Below are 17,224 nucleotides of genomic sequence, written 5' to 3'. Positions count from 1 at the left end.
TGGGTGTCTTACCACATGTGTCGTACTTCTCAGATCTCGTGCCTTCGAACTATAATCTATTCTTGAACTGTCGATGGCAATGCGTCATATTCCGCGCCGACGACACGGCACTTTGTCCAGAGACAAATTGAACTTTACCAAATCAAAAGTGTCTAGGAAACCTCTGAACTATGAGGAACCCTGTGAATAATAATTGAGACAGTACTTTGATTAGTGTTGTGGAAGTAGTGGCTCCCTAGCCACGTACTTAGTGATTGAATAGAATTGTAAGAAGACCGGTAGAACTTATGGATTGATACAATATTTTTATTAAGTATAAGGTTCAGCTGGTGTTATCAGTGATACTGATATTAACATGATTCTTACAGGTACGGGTTATAACTTAAGTATTAGAAAGGAGATTAGTTGTGATACAAATAACCTTACAGAGAATATTCAAAGAATAATTCCTGAATCCAAAAGAACTTCTGATGATGGCAACACGACGTTGAGCTATCATCTACCATCCGAGCAATTGAAAAAGTTTCCCGAATTACTTAAATACCTTGAAGATCACAAAGAACGAATTGGTATTGCTGGAATCGGGATCTCAATAACAACTATGGAAGAAGTGTTTCTTAGGTAAGTATTTGTTTACGGATATAATATACCTAGAATTATTTTTAAGTTACACTGCTACCTTCCCGGTGGAGTTTAAGAAGAAGGAAGTTTCATCTCAAATTGCAAAAAGGATGGGATAAATATTTGATCTCTTACAATTTTCGATTTGTTTCGCCCATAGACGAAACTTAACTTCGGATATGGTCAAAGCTGTATCCGAATGAGGGAATATTGGGGTTATCTCAAAATTCTTAGGCTTACACTGGATGAAATGACGTTCCAACTGTTTGTAGTGAGATGAATAACTAACATCTTCACAATTTATCTTACAAAACATCCTGATGAAGGGCATACGTACAGTATGCCGGAAATATTGATGAGAAGTTAAGAGTAAATTCATAAGGGTGAATAATGTGTGAATTTTGAAATGTGTTCTATACGTTCAATAAGTTGTTAAGTTGAAAGCATAATTTAAAATTAATTAATTGCTTGTATACACAGTCACATTTTCTTTAGTGGATCTTTCCACTTAATAAGATCGTTATATGAAATGAGAATTAAGCTGAATGAGAATTCTTATTTCGTTTAAAATTGCCAATATTATATTTTTGCTGTTATTCACAAGTGACGTGCTAAGTGAAATGATAACTAAGTGAAGTGTAAAGACACCAAGGATTTTTATAATCTAGTATAAGTTTGAATCGAGTTTGTTTTAAAATTATATTGGATAGATTTTTTCCTTGTGTGTCGCTAGATGTCGTTGTTATTTTAAACAAAGAAATTCCTGAAGAACTATATGCACTTTGTGTAAATATTCACGTTTCAAAATCCTGAAGCTTTTGTGTAACGAATTTTGTAAAGTTTGATAGGCTTATTTTACTAGGACTGAGATGGAATCTACTGTTTGAAATGGAATCCGATATCCAGGGCCGAAACTCGGCCACAAAGTAGCATTAAAAGATGTTGAACTACAGAGAGAACTTTTAAATACTAATTAGGCATAAATAGTGTTCTCATATTGCAATTATATAGATTGAATAAAAAATATATTAGTGATAACAATAAAAAGCTTTTTTTCTTAATAGAGCAGGAGAAACAAACAAAAGTGACGATTTAAACACTGGAAAACTTTCCTCTGAAGAAGTGCCAGATATATATTGCGAAAACGGAGAAACTCACAATAGTAAGTGTTGTAGCTTCTATTTTATCGTTGAAACATTTTCAATTGCGAAAATGAAATATAAACCTATAATTGTTAACAAAATATAGACAGCAGAACTGTTAAAATTACAAAACATTGTAGTGCGTATAATATCATTCTTAAAACTTAAGTATTAATTCAGATAGAGCCATTGTGCATCAAGGCATTAACTTGGCACAAAGATCGTATATAATTGTATATCCCCCCTTTTCTTACCAAAATAAGGATTTAAAAAAAAAAGAATCTGTATATATTTGTTCAATATAATTTTCGAGTACTAATGAATAAATTTCTCTCTTTAGTGAAAGCTACAAAGATTAAATTGATGGCAAATACAAATAAAATTCAGAAATCACTTTAAACTATTTTAGAGTACAAGAAATTGTAGTAGTTGTGCAATGATGTTTGAAGTGACATATTTTCAGAATTTGACTAGACTTGTATTCCTTTCTTTTGTGTATGCGTATGTGTGTGTGTGTATATCATGACATTTTTCTTCTTTCAATATTTGTTGATCTGTGTGAAGTTGGTTTTATTTTTAGTCGCACTCAACTTAGAAATGATATCGAGATATAGTAGAACTTTACGTAAAAATTAGTTTCCGTGATTAAAGTAAGCAGTATATCTTTCACTTACATATTTTTTGTCTCACAAAAGATTGGTGATTTATAGAAGTGATCTGATCAAATTCCATAGTAGAAGAGTGGAAAGTAGGACAGGTAACTAGTTTTTAGTACGTAGTAGTATTATTAGTAAAGACATGAATTAAGATCACGAAACAAAAAACAAGCAACGAACTGGCGAAATAATAATTTAAAATGATAAAGAGATTATTTGGTGAATATTTGAAAAATACACATTTAACAAGATGTTATTTAAGAGTGAAGTGTATCCTTAAGAACGCGACACAAGATATGGTTGAAGTAAAGAAAGGAAGTCGAGAGAAAGCTATAATTCACAGAAAGTGTTAAAATGGATAAATGTTACACGAAGATGAACAGGTTAACCAAGAACAAAATGGATAGGAGTTTCCAATTTACGGCAAGAGACTTGTCAATGTTATCAGAGTACTTGAATGTTGGTGATTCCTAATGTTCTAAAATACATCTTAATACATGTATAAGAAGATATAAGCTAAAAACAAGTGTATTAGGTAAGATGTAGTGTAATATTGCATGCAATTTGGAACTATGATTTTTATGTTCAAAGCCCCTTTCGACGTCCTAGAAAACATATAACGTCGTTGAAACTGCAATACATCGTATTTCAAATAACAGTCATTTCCAATTTAACATAACCAGATCTGAATCCGAAGTCCCTTGACATTGACTATGTTGCCAGACAGTGAAAAAATAACTCTTTTACTATTCTTCCGATACAAACGGCTTCTTTCATGACTGCCGACAGTTTTGATTACAAAGTTATGAAAAATTGATAATAAATGTTCTTGATATACATACATTGCAGTATTAACTACGATAATCAAGTTTTAACTTGCTTTTAATTGTCCCTTTTAGTGTTTAACTTTAGCAACGAACAACGTATCAGGATTTTTCTCTGAGAGGATCCACTGAATTCAAATTTCACAGAAACAATTTTACAGAAATAAATATGTTAAGTTACATTAAGGAAAGCATATAGAAGAATCGTCGAATAGATTAAATTCGCTAGTTACCAAAAAAATATATATATATATATATCACAAGCAGTACAATGTACAATATATTTTATTGTTTGGTATGCAACTAGTAATGCATGTGATGTCAACACCAGCACTCCCTCCTCTCACCAATTTCAAACCTGAAACTATACGAGTAAGACTCTAACAAGACGCACACAATGTCCTATAAAAACCTTGAGTATGTTTAATAAGTATACAGGAAAGTATGTTATATAAAATTGGGAGGAACGTGTTTCTAACTATTTACTTATTTTACTTATTTTACTGCAAACAACTCAAACTATTGGAGATTCTCTGTTAAAATTAGACGTTATTCGGCAATATTATACATTTTACGAAAATATTCACAGAACTTTTATTTAAATCTTCCCGAAAGAAAGAGTTTAATGACTCCTGATATTTGATTTACTTCAACTGTGAGTGTGGGAATTATGTGGAAACCTTAATAAACAGTTACATCATATTGTTAAAATCGAATAATATTTACGAAAGTAATCATAGAACACATTTATTTTACGCCTTGGAGTACACTCTCCCGTTCTCGATTGATTTTAAATCTAAATAATAGAAATTATTGTGAAGCCTCTAAAAATACAAGCCATATTTCGTAACAATCAATTATTTTTACAAAAGATATCGTGGATAATGTTATCTAATCTGAGGACTGTGGAGGAGGGGACCTCATTAGGAGCTAAATTCACTGATCATTCTTGGCTAATTTTAATGCCAAGCACAGTGATTTACGGTAAAGTCAAACAAAATATGTATTAATCAGTGATGGTTCCATAGTTCTATAAGAGGGAAGTCACATCGGCAATCGGAGCGAAACCGGCTTTCCTTCTTCTCCCAGCATATATATATTAAATTGGAGGAGGATCCATTCTACATGAGGGAGCTGAATTCACCGATCACTCTTGACTGATTTTGATGCCAAACACTAAGACTTATGGAAAAAGAGTCAAAGAAAGTGTACATTACATTGTACCAGAACTGAATGCATTTTATAAAATTTATTGTGAAATAAATCGGGATGGGGGCTAGGAAGGTAGATACATTAATTTATTATTTACTTATTTTAAGTCCGTGAGGAGGTGATGATTGGGAAGCCCCAATGAAAATGTATAATACATTATGTTAAAATCAGATTTTTAAACTAAAATTATCGTAGAACATATTTTGAAATTGAGCAAGGGGGAGAATTCGCACTTTTATTCTTGACAGATTTTAACCTTAAGCTGTGGGGATATTCCCAGTGAATACAGAAAATATACACAAAGAAAAGTGTTGTTGTAATCGGATTTTTTTTTTTTTACATGATTTATATTGGAAAATTGTCTTGTATGTACACTCATGTCCAAAATTATTGTCGCATGCCTATAAATATGTTGTTCTAGGAATATAATTTGATAACGAATTCGTCCCTGCAACGATTAGTATTAAAAGTACCCTGCAAATTCACTATCAAATTATATTCTTACAAGAAAACAGTTATAGATATGTGACAATCATTTTGAATAAACTCGTAACATGGGATGAGTTTTACCCCCTTATACTTGATGGTTTGCAAATCCAAGCAATAGGGTTGTTTCTACAAATGTAAGGAAGGCTGTAACGTTTCCGCTCCACCAGGACCCCGAGAGAATACAAGACAATCAAACTATATATATACACCGTAAGTTAGATTATCCCGTCTTCTGCCCAAAAATCCTCACTACAGAAGGAGCTACGGAGAGTAGTTCCGAAGAATTTTTAGTCTAAATTAGCAAAACTGTCGACAATCCAATATTCGGGAAGGTGAAATACACAGTAATAATACAATAATATGTATATTCACAAATTTCAATAAGAAATATCAAAGGCAATAACAAATTTTCTCCTTCGAGAATCTATAATTCTTTCCTGAAAATGCTAGCTCTAATAAAAGGCTGAATCACCAAAAATTTAAGATTTCTCGTAAAAGTAATCAAAACATCTAATAATTCTTGTTACAATCGGTAATTAATGACAAAATTCAGATTTTATATAACCTCAAGATAAAGAGAATAGTAGACTCCGATTTTAACAAAGGTATTGATTTTTCCAAAAATATCCGAACTCGATAGGCATTCGAAAAAAAAAAACCTTTGTAATATTAATATTTAAATGTAAATCGAGAATTCAGACGTAAAATCCGAATTTATTGAAATACTAATTCAATTTCAAATATCGAGAAAAATTATCAAAAGACATTAATAAACTCATGAACAATTTCAGTATTTAGTAGCAACTTTCAAATCTAATTTAATACGTAAAAGATTCTCAAAAAGCTTTTCTTAGTACCATTCAAACTCTTTTCTCTGAGAGAGACATTTTTCAACGCAAGAGAACAAGCTTTCTTTAATTACTCAATATGCAAATAAAAATAATTGGGAGAGAAAAACTGAACATTGGGTCATCAACTTTCGTCAAAAAATCAAATAATTCAAATATATTAAACCAATAGAAATTATACTGTGATGGGGGGGGGGATCAAAATTATTTTCAGCTAGAATTTAAAAAGGATTTAAACGTAACGGCCTTGTTCCGTGGAGCGAAAAATCACTACAGCACGTCCACCATCAAACATTAGACAAAGCACACACTATATTCTACATTTGGTAATCTAGTTGGAACTCACCTAAATTATTCAAATTTTCTTTCACATTCGTATCTTTCTCCTTTCTTTACTTTGTCTTTGGGTTTTCTGCGGCTACTCGTCCTCATTTTCCCCTGAACTCGGACCATTAACTAACCAAGCAACGTATTAGCTGAGACAAAGTGAGCCATTTTGACTCTCCGTAATAACCGAGTGTCATTTTGAAATAAAGTGAATATAGTTTAAAATCACTAAACTTTATACGAACTTTAATTTCACCGCAAAATTAAGCTTATTAAAGTAGCTTCTGCGGGCATTTAATTTGAAAAATGAAAATGAAATCTTTGAGTTTTACGTCCCACGGTTATGCCGGTTAGGCTAAAGGAGACGGTGAAGATGAGTAATGAATTAAATGGTGGAATGAAGAAAATGGGAGGAAACGGAGAACCCCGAGAAAACCCACGCACACGGTGTTTGTCCACCACAAAGTTCACTTGGCGGGGGCTGGGATCTAACCCGGGACCCCAAGCACCAGAGGTGAACGCTCTACCACTGAGCCACCGCGGCCCCTAGGCATTTAATTTGACCTCGCACAACTGCCCACCGGAACCACCAACTTGACCCACCTTCAAAGGTACGAAATGCAATAAGAATTTCTAATAATTTCACTGAGTTATAAAAATATATCCGCACAACAGTAATACACTATTAATCCCTTGAGTTTCAGATGTCATTTTCCTATGTGCGTGCTGTAATGCCAGTTTCATTTGCTGTTAAAACACTGTCTAGACCCTTACATAGGGCATAGTTATTGTGCGTGTGTGGGGAGAGCATTCACATTATTGGTTAAAAAAAAAAAAAAAAACAATTATTTGCATTATGGAACATTTGAACTCAAAAAGGGAAATTCCGATGTTCTGAAGGGATTTTATGCTACTTCTGGCAGCAAAGACAAAGGTTTTGCTTTTCCGATCTCGAAATATATCTCGAAGTTGCTAATTGTTGTAATTAAATGTTCCCTTAGGTCTGCCATCTACTCTGACAACACTTTTTTTTTTTGTGTTTTCTGTCACTGAGGTGCTTTCACCTAAGGATAAAGGGAAAAACTAAGCATTGCATCCTACTAACAAATTTCAGCATCTCCAGGATTAATAAGGGATACATTTTCATGACATTCACATGGATATTACTGGTACGCAACGGGTTAAACCATAATATAAGTGATAATTCAAGGAATCTCACTTCACCTTCGCATATCACAATGCTCATTCAACAACTAGCACCATTAAACATAACGAAACACAGTTGAGACCGGATGAAACTAGTAATGCCTTTCCAAACCAATTCTCCTCGAAACATCCCTCACCGTAGTAAACTACAAAGTCATCGTGGTAAGCGACGGACTTAACCACGAAGACTATAAAAATGTTGCCAGCTCTCTTCATTGTAATTTCTTTCTCTTACTCTTTTTTTTTTTTTTTTTTTTTTAACTTTCATTCAAAATTTTACTAAAGGACAATCTTTATATTACATTTAAGAGTTAAACATTATACCTAACAAGATAAAAATTCTTTCTTTTATAATTTAAGTCTCTTTTGATTATCTTTTTAACAATTTCTTCTCATTTTTAACGACTTATTACATAACCCAGCCTTCCTTTGAACGAAACCATAATACAAAGGGGTGTCATGGGCACTTCATGTGACGGACTTGTTACAAGGCACATACCAAGTTTAATCTAAATCGATAACTTTTGCGAATTTTATCGTGGAACAAACGGACGGAAAGACACACAAATGAGTCGAATAGTAGAAGCTTCGCTGACGCTCGCTTCAATAACATGGAATAGTATCTTTCGAGAATATTTTCTCTAGAAATGCAATCACATTTAAAATATAAAAGCGTGACTATAAAAATACTCACTAACAAATCTTCTCTTTGCCGCGTGTATATTTGTTTGAATTTTTATTTTATCTGGGAAATCCAAAGAAAAGTTACATAGTAAATAGCAGAATTCATAGTTACGATAATAGAATGAATGACATTTTTTATGTAAATGCATACAAAACAACTACATATAATAGAGTAATTAAAAGCAAAGTAAAAATTAACCCTATTCCGCGGAAGTTCATGAAGGCCCAAGGACTATGTGCGGAAGCAAAGGTTCCACACTTTCTTCACTTCGATGCTCATAGAGGTGATGTAGACAGCACCTTGCTCGGTTCTCCTATTTCCCGAGGTTGTCCTAGGTACGTATTTTTAAAGGAGCCCACAACTGTATTAGAACCATAATAAACGAAAAATAATTCGGGACGCCCAGTTGGCAGGTAAACGCCTTACCGAAATAGTATTGCATTCAGATAAATTTACTAGATGGCAATCTGGAAATTGTATAGAGCACAACTTAACAAAAAATATTTGAAAGAAAAAAAGCTTTTAAATTACTGAATACAGAAAAACCTGATAAACAAGTAGTAATTTTAAAAGTAACATATAAAAATAATTTTTAAGGAATTATGTAAAATCATCAAACATCCATTTATTTAAAACTCACATTAATTTTTGTAAGTTTTGGATATATCCTCTATCATGTAAATATTATAAATGAATGCAATAAATCCTAACGCTACTTGAAAGATGAGAAATCATATTGATAATGTAGTGATATTGTAAATATTTGCAATAATCTGAAAAAATATTAATGATTATATTAGTTTGAAATATTAACAGTATAGTACATTTGAAATCAACGTTCTTTTTTCTTTTCTTTCTTTTTGAGATTTATAGATCTATTAGTGGATTTCTCTACCTCTAAACCTTCAAACTTATTTATTATATTTCACGAATTATTTCAGATAAAATTTATTAAATATAGCAATGCCTTATCATAATGATAAACTTTCTTTAGAAACAATTTTATACTGCTGTCCAATACACTTTGTTGATCCTACAAAACAAAAAAAAATGATTCTAATGATTATAATGTATTTTTTAAGTTCCTTTTCTTGTTAAAATGTATTTCTATTTTATAGCTGAACATTTGAATAAGGTTACAGGACTAAAATTACAGATTCAGCGTTTTAAAGCCATGGTCCGCAAAAAGATACAATACACACGCATGAGAAAATATACATTTGGAACTTTGGTAAGTGGTTTTTATACTGCAAGCTTTGAGTTGATTTCTGAGTCCTTTCTCGTTTTATTTGTTAATTTTGTAGGTAAAAGAGATTGTATAGGAAAACTATTTTTATTACTACTATTGAATGTATTTTAAAATTCATATCCTATCTTTTGCTCTTATGACCAGTGCTATAAAATGTTGTCACATTATATCGATTTTGCAATTTTAAATTTTATATATCATTTTTATCATGGCCACCATGACATCTTTATTTTACAACTCCACGCAGAGCAGAAATTATCAGAGATATGTACTGCGTGTCGGTACACTAAAATCAAGACTGTAATGTTATGCAAGTTGCACTCCGTGCTGTCACATCACACACACACACCGTTCCACGTCACGGGCGACGGTGGAGTCGCCTTGCTTTTTAGTGTCTTTCGAGAATATTTTTTTCTGTTTGCATATCTCCTAACACACATGCAGAGTCATTTTACTGATAACTGTCAACACTGTGAGGGTTGTCACCTACTCTGTACAAACCGTTAATTTACCTTCTGTGATTAATATGTTTTTTTTTTTTTTTCATTTCAAGGCAGAGAAGAATTAATATATTTACTTTGTGTTACTTGTAAAGAAGTGTTATAATCAGAGTTAGTGAGGTATACCGATATTTTACACTTTCCTTAATAGTCAGTTTACAGATACATAAATATAAAGTACAATATTGTAGAATAATATTTATGAATATCTGTTTATTCGAATTGTAATGAGTAAGGTCAGAATTCGTATACAAATAAGTATTTGAAGCAGGTGAATTAAATGAATAAAGTTTATTTTTTTTTTAATTTTTAATACAAAAGTATACTTATTTACATAATACTTTTTCACATTGTTTTTGTGTATGTAGATGCTAATATACATATTTAAATAATCTCGGCTTTATTTGAAACATTATGAATTTTACCCCTGTTTCAGATTTTGTAAACAGTAGTTGATATTTGTCCATTTCCGATTGGATGCACGTATTTCTTTCTGGTATTGTTAACAGTTAGAACATTAGTGTATGCCTAATCACTTTGTCTACTTGCCACTCTTTTTGCTATTTGCTCAACTAATAGAAATAGAGAATCATTCAGATATCAGGGTAAGTCTGCAAGTTGACAGCTTAATGCCTGAGTGTAAACATAGAAAAGTTAATAGTATTTTCCCTACTCCTCCATCAGCTGTTCACAAAGACTTCATCAGATTAATTTCAAAAGGTGCGATACTAGATATTTTATTATTCTATTCGATCTCATTTTTACTTGCTGGATACGGTTTGAATTCATGTAAAGAATGTGTAATCTTATTAGGTGTATCAAAATAGGAATATAGTTTTCATCTTAATATTTAAAGAACTCGGGAACATTAAAAAAAAAAAAAAAAATAATTATTCACTGGAACACGACGTAGGCAGTTTTTCTATTATTTTGAAATATTTACGGTAACTGTGCCAAGGAAGAAAAGCGTTACATGAATATAAAAGAAAATTTGTTCCTATCACGTTCTGCGTAATAAGAAAGTAGATGTTCGTCGTATAAATTGTTGCTGCAAAATATGAAGTCACAACTCGAGAGGAATCTTGTTCTATTGAAACTCAGGCCAGGAATTTTTGTATAGTTTTGCTGTAATTCACAGCAGTACATGTTGTCATCTAATCTCAGAACTTTTTATTTTATTTATACTACTACAATGTTGATGACTGAGTCAGGCGGTGACAGCAGCAAAATAAAATCTGAATGTGGTCTTCTTAATTCGTAGAAAGGTTGCAACACTAAGGATGTTCGTTAAGTAATTTTCTATAAGAAATGGGAGGGGAAACTAAATTTTGTTAACACTATCGAAAGCTTCTCGGAAGTATCTTTTCTTGAGCCGAACGTTTGAACCTTAATGAGTGATAAATATAATTCACAGTATATATTGTGAATTACATAAATACTACACATGTTAGTTCCAGAGTATGTTTCGTTTTTTTTATTATCAGAGTTTAAAAAAAGTTCTGGTTATGTTTGGAACAATGTGTTTATTGGAATTTCCTGGAACATATATTAAAAAAAAAAAAAACATACATCGGAACGAATATGTGTAGTAATTATGTAATTTTATCATATATATTTTTTTTAAAATGATGTTTCTTTACAATAATATCTGTTTTAATATTTTGAGTGAATTAATTAAAAACCTGTTTTTAGTTTTACTACATATTTTATAAAGTAACCTCTATTTCTTCTTGTTTATTCAGGTTGCAACACTTATTTTATGGATAATCGTGATGGTCTTCATAGCAACTAAATATCCAGAGAGATATGATAGAGTAGGTGCTCAGACGGCAGCAATCAGTAAATATGGCCATACAAACGTTTTTTATGCGGATAAGTATGATGGCAAGGAAGGTCCAGGAAAATACTATCGCCAGTTACTTGAGCCAGTTGCAAATGTTTACTTAACAAAGAATGTGACGCAAGATCTTCTCAATGCAGCAGAAATGGATAGATTCGAATTTTGGCGTCGTCATATTGTCGCTGCCGATTTTACTGACCCGGAGAATGTCATTGCTTTATTTTCATTATGTAGATGGCGAAGTTCAGCGGCTCTGTCTCTGAATTTGTTAACTAACGCTATGCTTCAGTATACAACTGGAAGTAGAAATACGTCAATTACAGTGACTGACCTTCCTTTGGACACAAAGGTAAATAGTATAAAATTTAAATATAGGGTGTTTCAGTGAGACATCCCAGTTTTTAAATAGTTATAATTCTTTGGGATAGAATACTTATAATTCTTTATATAGTCGACATGTATAAAGTGGTTGCATTTAAATGATACGCGAAGTGTGGAGTTTTAATTTCAATAGATGTCAATCTTGTGTTCCCTTGCAGATCGCTCATTATTCTTTGTTGTCACATAACAAAATAGACTGCATAATTTAACAGTGTATATTTATTGATAAGAATTATTGACTTACCAGTTCTGTTATCTCTTCATAACCTTTTGCAAAAGGTTCAATTAGTAATTGTAGTAATAGCGACAACTAGTAACTAGACATGTCTATTATGCTTGTTGATCGAAGGAATAAACATATCTAGTTACTTTTCATGTTTGAATTCAAGTTGTATATAAAAAGAAAGAGGTATTTGTGGACAATATTTGGTATTCATTTGAGAATGAGATCTGGCTCAGTTTTTATTTCTGTAAGCACAAAATAGTGTGTCATATAGCATGATTTGAAAATGCTGCAAAATTCTGTAAAAGGAGGTTGGCAGAGACAAAGTGATATGGGAATTGATTTTCTTCCACAACCAATTTTATTAAAAAAACTTCCTGTTTTAAGACAATATAATACAGTTTCACTAAGATACGCGAAAATACAAAATTCTATAAGTAAGTAGGAGTCCCAAGGCACAGGCAGCCAAAGGAAGAATACTCACAAAGTTTCTGGCAAGTTGAGTGGAATGGGCTAAGATTCTCAGTGCTCCACAGTAGGCAACGATTAGTTAGGAAAGCTCTATCGCCGGAAGGAATAACAGTAACTCCATAGTAAGCTGGATGGTATGCTGTTAGAAGTTTCCCACGGTTGAACAGCAAGCTAAGACAGAGTTTAAGTTCCCGACAAAGCTCTACAGTTAGCTAAGTGGGCAGGAAGCTTAGGGCGCAAGGTACTGGCCCGTAGCCAGAACTCGAAAGCAGGGGAGAAGACGAGAGCAATATGGTTTTGGAGGGCCAACCTGACTCCACGTTTTCATATCCATTGTTGCTATTTAATCTTTATACACTTAGCAGGAATTTGAACGAAATCGTAGACTCTCACGCTGGGGATCCGGGGGACCCCCTAATTACAAATTCCCCCTTATGTATACCTCGTTTGAAAGCTTACGGAACACTGATTCCAACGAGGTATCGCTTGTGGAATTCCCACCCTGATCGTAGAAGAAGAAGAAAAACCATAAAACTTTTCAAAAATACGAAAAAATTAGAACTTGGAGGGGACCTTGCAATCCATACAGACACCCAATGCTGACAAAACGATGCTAATGTGTAGGCAGTACACTTGTAACAATAATAGTATTTTTAAAAAATGGTAGCTATTGCTGCAATACAAAGAGAGAGAAAAATTCAGAAAAAAAAATATATAAACGTCCTGTATATCATTTTCGAAGGGCTGTTACAGACCTTCGCGTTGGCGGCGCTGCTGACCCCCTAATCATGATTGAAACATCGTTAGATATGTTATGGAGCACAGATTGCAACGGGGCAACAAGAATTATGCTTCTAGACCAATTCAGTGAAAAAATATCTTGTCTTATATGGAACTGTCCAGAAAATAAATGTAATTTACATTAAAAACTGTTACTAAAAAAAAAAAAAAATGGCCAACATTGCCCCTTTCCTACTCCCCTCATATAAATAACAAGAACTTTTGCAAGATATTAGAGTGCAATTTTTATGACTGTATCCCCAATAGGGAATGCCCCCCCCCCCCAAAAAAAAAAACTAATGCAAAAAAAAAGAAACGAAATTTACCTTCCTCCTCTCCGCCGTGGTACTCCCCACATGCATAAAATGCACAACGGCGACAAGCTTCATCTTTCAGGAAGACTTTGATACCAAAGTTATCTCCCTAGCTTAGTTAGGGGCTGGGTTATTAAGGCTTAAAGTCCAACGCAGCAGATGCGTCCTTTGGCGTTTAATGGGTAACTTACGACCATCGTGTTCCCAAACAAGAATTCGGAATAGAAATCGAAAACTACACACACACACACACACACACACACATACACACATACACACACACACACACACACACACACACACACACATAGAGCTCAGTAATGTGACACATACTGTATAATGCATTGTGTATATCAGATGACCAATTTGCTATTTAAATATACCATCATACTCCCATCTATTGTACAACATTTATAGATCTGTATTTCCAGTTTGTGAATTAAAGAACATTTTACAGAGGGAATAGAGTGAACATCTGAGAAAATTGTCATGGTGAAATTCTAAACTTATATGAGACATCCAGCTTAACAGAGAGGAATTTCCCCATCATTCCCCTTGGTAATTTGCACACTGCGTATTTCAGAATCTTTTCACTACATATTAAATGCATTTTTTTCTAAGGCAAATTTGAAGAAACAGTAACTATAAGAGTTTATATAAATTGAATTATATTAAAAATTAAATAAGAAATGAATATGTAATTATTTGAAGTAAGATATAAAGCATTCATATGAAGGAATTAATACAGAAATATAATAGATGAATAAGCTATACTATAGTTACAATTTGGACAATCCGTATTCAGCTATAATTCTGTACTGTGTGTGTAAAAGTTTTAAATGTTAGTTAAATGATCAAAGCCAATAACAAATAATGAGTGTATAGTTGATTCATCAACTTATTTTTCTTATAATGTGTACAGAAACAAAACAACAGGGTGGGGGACAACAGTGGCTTAGTGCTAGAATGTTCACGCTGGTTCAATCCCAGCTCACGCCAAGTAAAGTTTGTGGTGGACAAACACCGTGTGCGAGGTTTTCTCAGGTTTTCCCGTTTCCTTCCACTTTCTTCATTCCACTATTTCATTAATTCATTCTCATCATCACCGTCTCCTTTAGCCTATTCGGCATAACCGTAGCCCGTAAACCTCAAAAATTCTTTTTTTAAAAAAAGCGTCTATTTGACTTTAAAAAGCTGCAATCGCCTATTCTTTATTGCGTTGAACTTCTGCACAACTTTCGTGATATCTATGTTTGCAGTTCGTTTATTTTCAAATGCAAGAAAGATCAGGTTAGCCAACGTCTTTCTGGGCTATTTATGCGGGTCATTACAGAAAACGAAGATTCACATAACGCGGCACTGCATGCAAATGTCCAGATAGAAGCAAGTAGAGCATAAGTATCTTCATAAGCCATTTTAACCTTATAGATTTCACTGAAGATGTCAGAAGAATTATATTTACTAACATACGGCTTTGCAACAGCAAGTTCTTCTTTAGACGGTATGGTAATTCCCAGTGGCATATTTAGGGGGGTGGATTCCGGGCTTAAGCCCCCCCCCGAAATCTTACTTAGTATAGTAAAGTAAATGAAATATCTTGCAGAATTTTCACATTTCCAGGCAAAGCCCCCCCGAAAGTTAGCAAAGCCCCTCCCGAAACAAAATCGTAAATACGCCACTGGTAATTCCTAATGAAGATAAGTAGTCTGTTTTCGCAAGCTCGAGATTTTCTGCTGAAGTAACTGCGTCCAACAAAGCATTGTCACTGTGGAATCGTCTGTTAATTTCTATAAGAACTAAATCAATCGACAAGTAGAACACCTGTCGCAAACACTCAACTTCTGTATTCCCTACACCAGTTGTTTCTGTTACAACAAAATCCAGTAGTGACGTGTTTATTTTTCTTTTTCTTGAAAGGCGTTGACAAGCTTCTTCAATGTGGGTATCTTCTATCATGCGATTTGCTTCACCTACAATATCTAGAAACGTTTCATCATTTCGAATTTTGTTCAATGTTTCCACAGCAGCATCAACCAGATTCTTCCGATATTCAAACTTGCTTCATGTGACTGGAGAATTTTATCAACAGGATGAAGAATTTCAAGCATTTTTTTCATCAATAATAAACAAAATCGGAACTGCAAATTTCCAACTGTTAGAATAAGTCCAGTACTTTCTACTTATTCATCCCCATTAAAATTCCCATTCTTAACCAACTTTAGCACCTCCAATATTTCCATATAATTGTCGCAAATTATTTGTATTACCCGTAAATGTCCTGACCAACGGTGCTCTAAAAGACGAGCAAGATTCCGACCTTCATTCAAAGTGGCAATTTTACTTCTTTTAAATAAAGTATAAAGCATGACACACTGATCAAAATGTTGTTTGACAAGAGGAATATCGGTCACATATTTAATTACTACTAAATGCAATCTGTGATTGAAACAATGAATGTAAGGAATATCACGTCCTAGTCGTTGCTGTATTATTGCTTGCACTCCACTCTTCTTCCCGCTCATCAAAGAGACCCATCGTAACACTGACTCAACAGTCTTGTGCAATCTAAACCATAGTCCAGAAGAACATTAAGTGTGAGATCAGCAAAGGAATCGGCACTAAGAGATGGCAGAGTTTCTATGTTTAAAATAGACTCACGAACTTTTCCGCCCTTCACATATCGAATACCGATAGCAACATTTTCTCTATTATTTTTGTCACGTGCCCCATTCTCCAATAGGGTGAACCATGGCACATCTGCACCAGCGTTGCCAGATCTAGCATAATGATGCTAGAACTAGCATAATTTGCATGTCTTTAGCATCTAGCATCTTGCTTTTAGCATCCTGCCCAAATCTAGCATAATTTCAGCAAGTTTATCAAAAAGCCATAAAACCTGGAGATGAGAAAGAAGTTGATTGTGGGAAGAAAAAGAACGGTAGAAATGTATCCTCTTCCATTGATTCATACAGTCGGTACACCATACAGGCAGTCTTATTTTCTGAAGTAAGTTAAAAACGGCTTTAGACTTTTTTTGTGGCTCCACTCAGGGTTTTCTAATCCTTTAACTGCATGGGCGGAGCTATGGGAGCCATTCTCACCCCAACTTTTTGACAACTTCACCATCTTTATTTCTGACTTCATGGCCATCTTTATTCCTGAAATGAAAGGTCCGAGACCAAGGTGACCAGACGTCCTGTTCTAGCCGGGACAGTCAATTTTTTCCAACCGTTTTCCCGTTTTTTTCTGATTCTCGAACGGGACGCCTAAATGTCCCGTTTTTAAGTAAAAATGACCTAGGTGTCCCGTAATTATTATTCAAAATATAAATCTTCAATGCAAATTCTACTCTCTTCCGTACCAACACTGGTTGCCAAGATTCAGCCGTGTCTAGTGCTTCTGAATTTTTAAATGGGAATTGAGTTTTCGTGGTTCAAGTGGGAATTCTGAGTGTTC

General features: G+C 33.7%; 1 protein-coding gene across 1 annotated transcript in view; it reads left to right on the top strand.

The window, feature by feature from the left end:
- Window positions 1-17,224, top strand: part of LOC145660863 (phospholipid-transporting ATPase ABCA3-like) — a 118,794-nt gene that overhangs the window by 678 nt on the left and 100,892 nt on the right. The window contains exons 2-5 of the mRNA XM_081726290.1: window positions 369-621; window positions 1,686-1,783; window positions 9,129-9,241; window positions 11,502-11,948. Coding sequence (XP_081582416.1) covers window positions 369-621; window positions 1,686-1,783; window positions 9,129-9,241; window positions 11,502-11,948 — 911 coding nt within the window. The remainder of the gene's footprint in view (window positions 1-368; window positions 622-1,685; window positions 1,784-9,128; window positions 9,242-11,501; window positions 11,949-17,224) is intronic.

This window comes from Thermobia domestica, chromosome 9, assembly GCF_964235325.1.
Source record: "Thermobia domestica chromosome 9, izTheDome1.hap1.1, whole genome shotgun sequence".
Taxonomy (NCBI): Eukaryota; Metazoa; Arthropoda; class Insecta; order Zygentoma; family Lepismatidae; genus Thermobia; species Thermobia domestica.
This window is presented reverse-complemented; position numbering and strand designations above follow the sequence as displayed.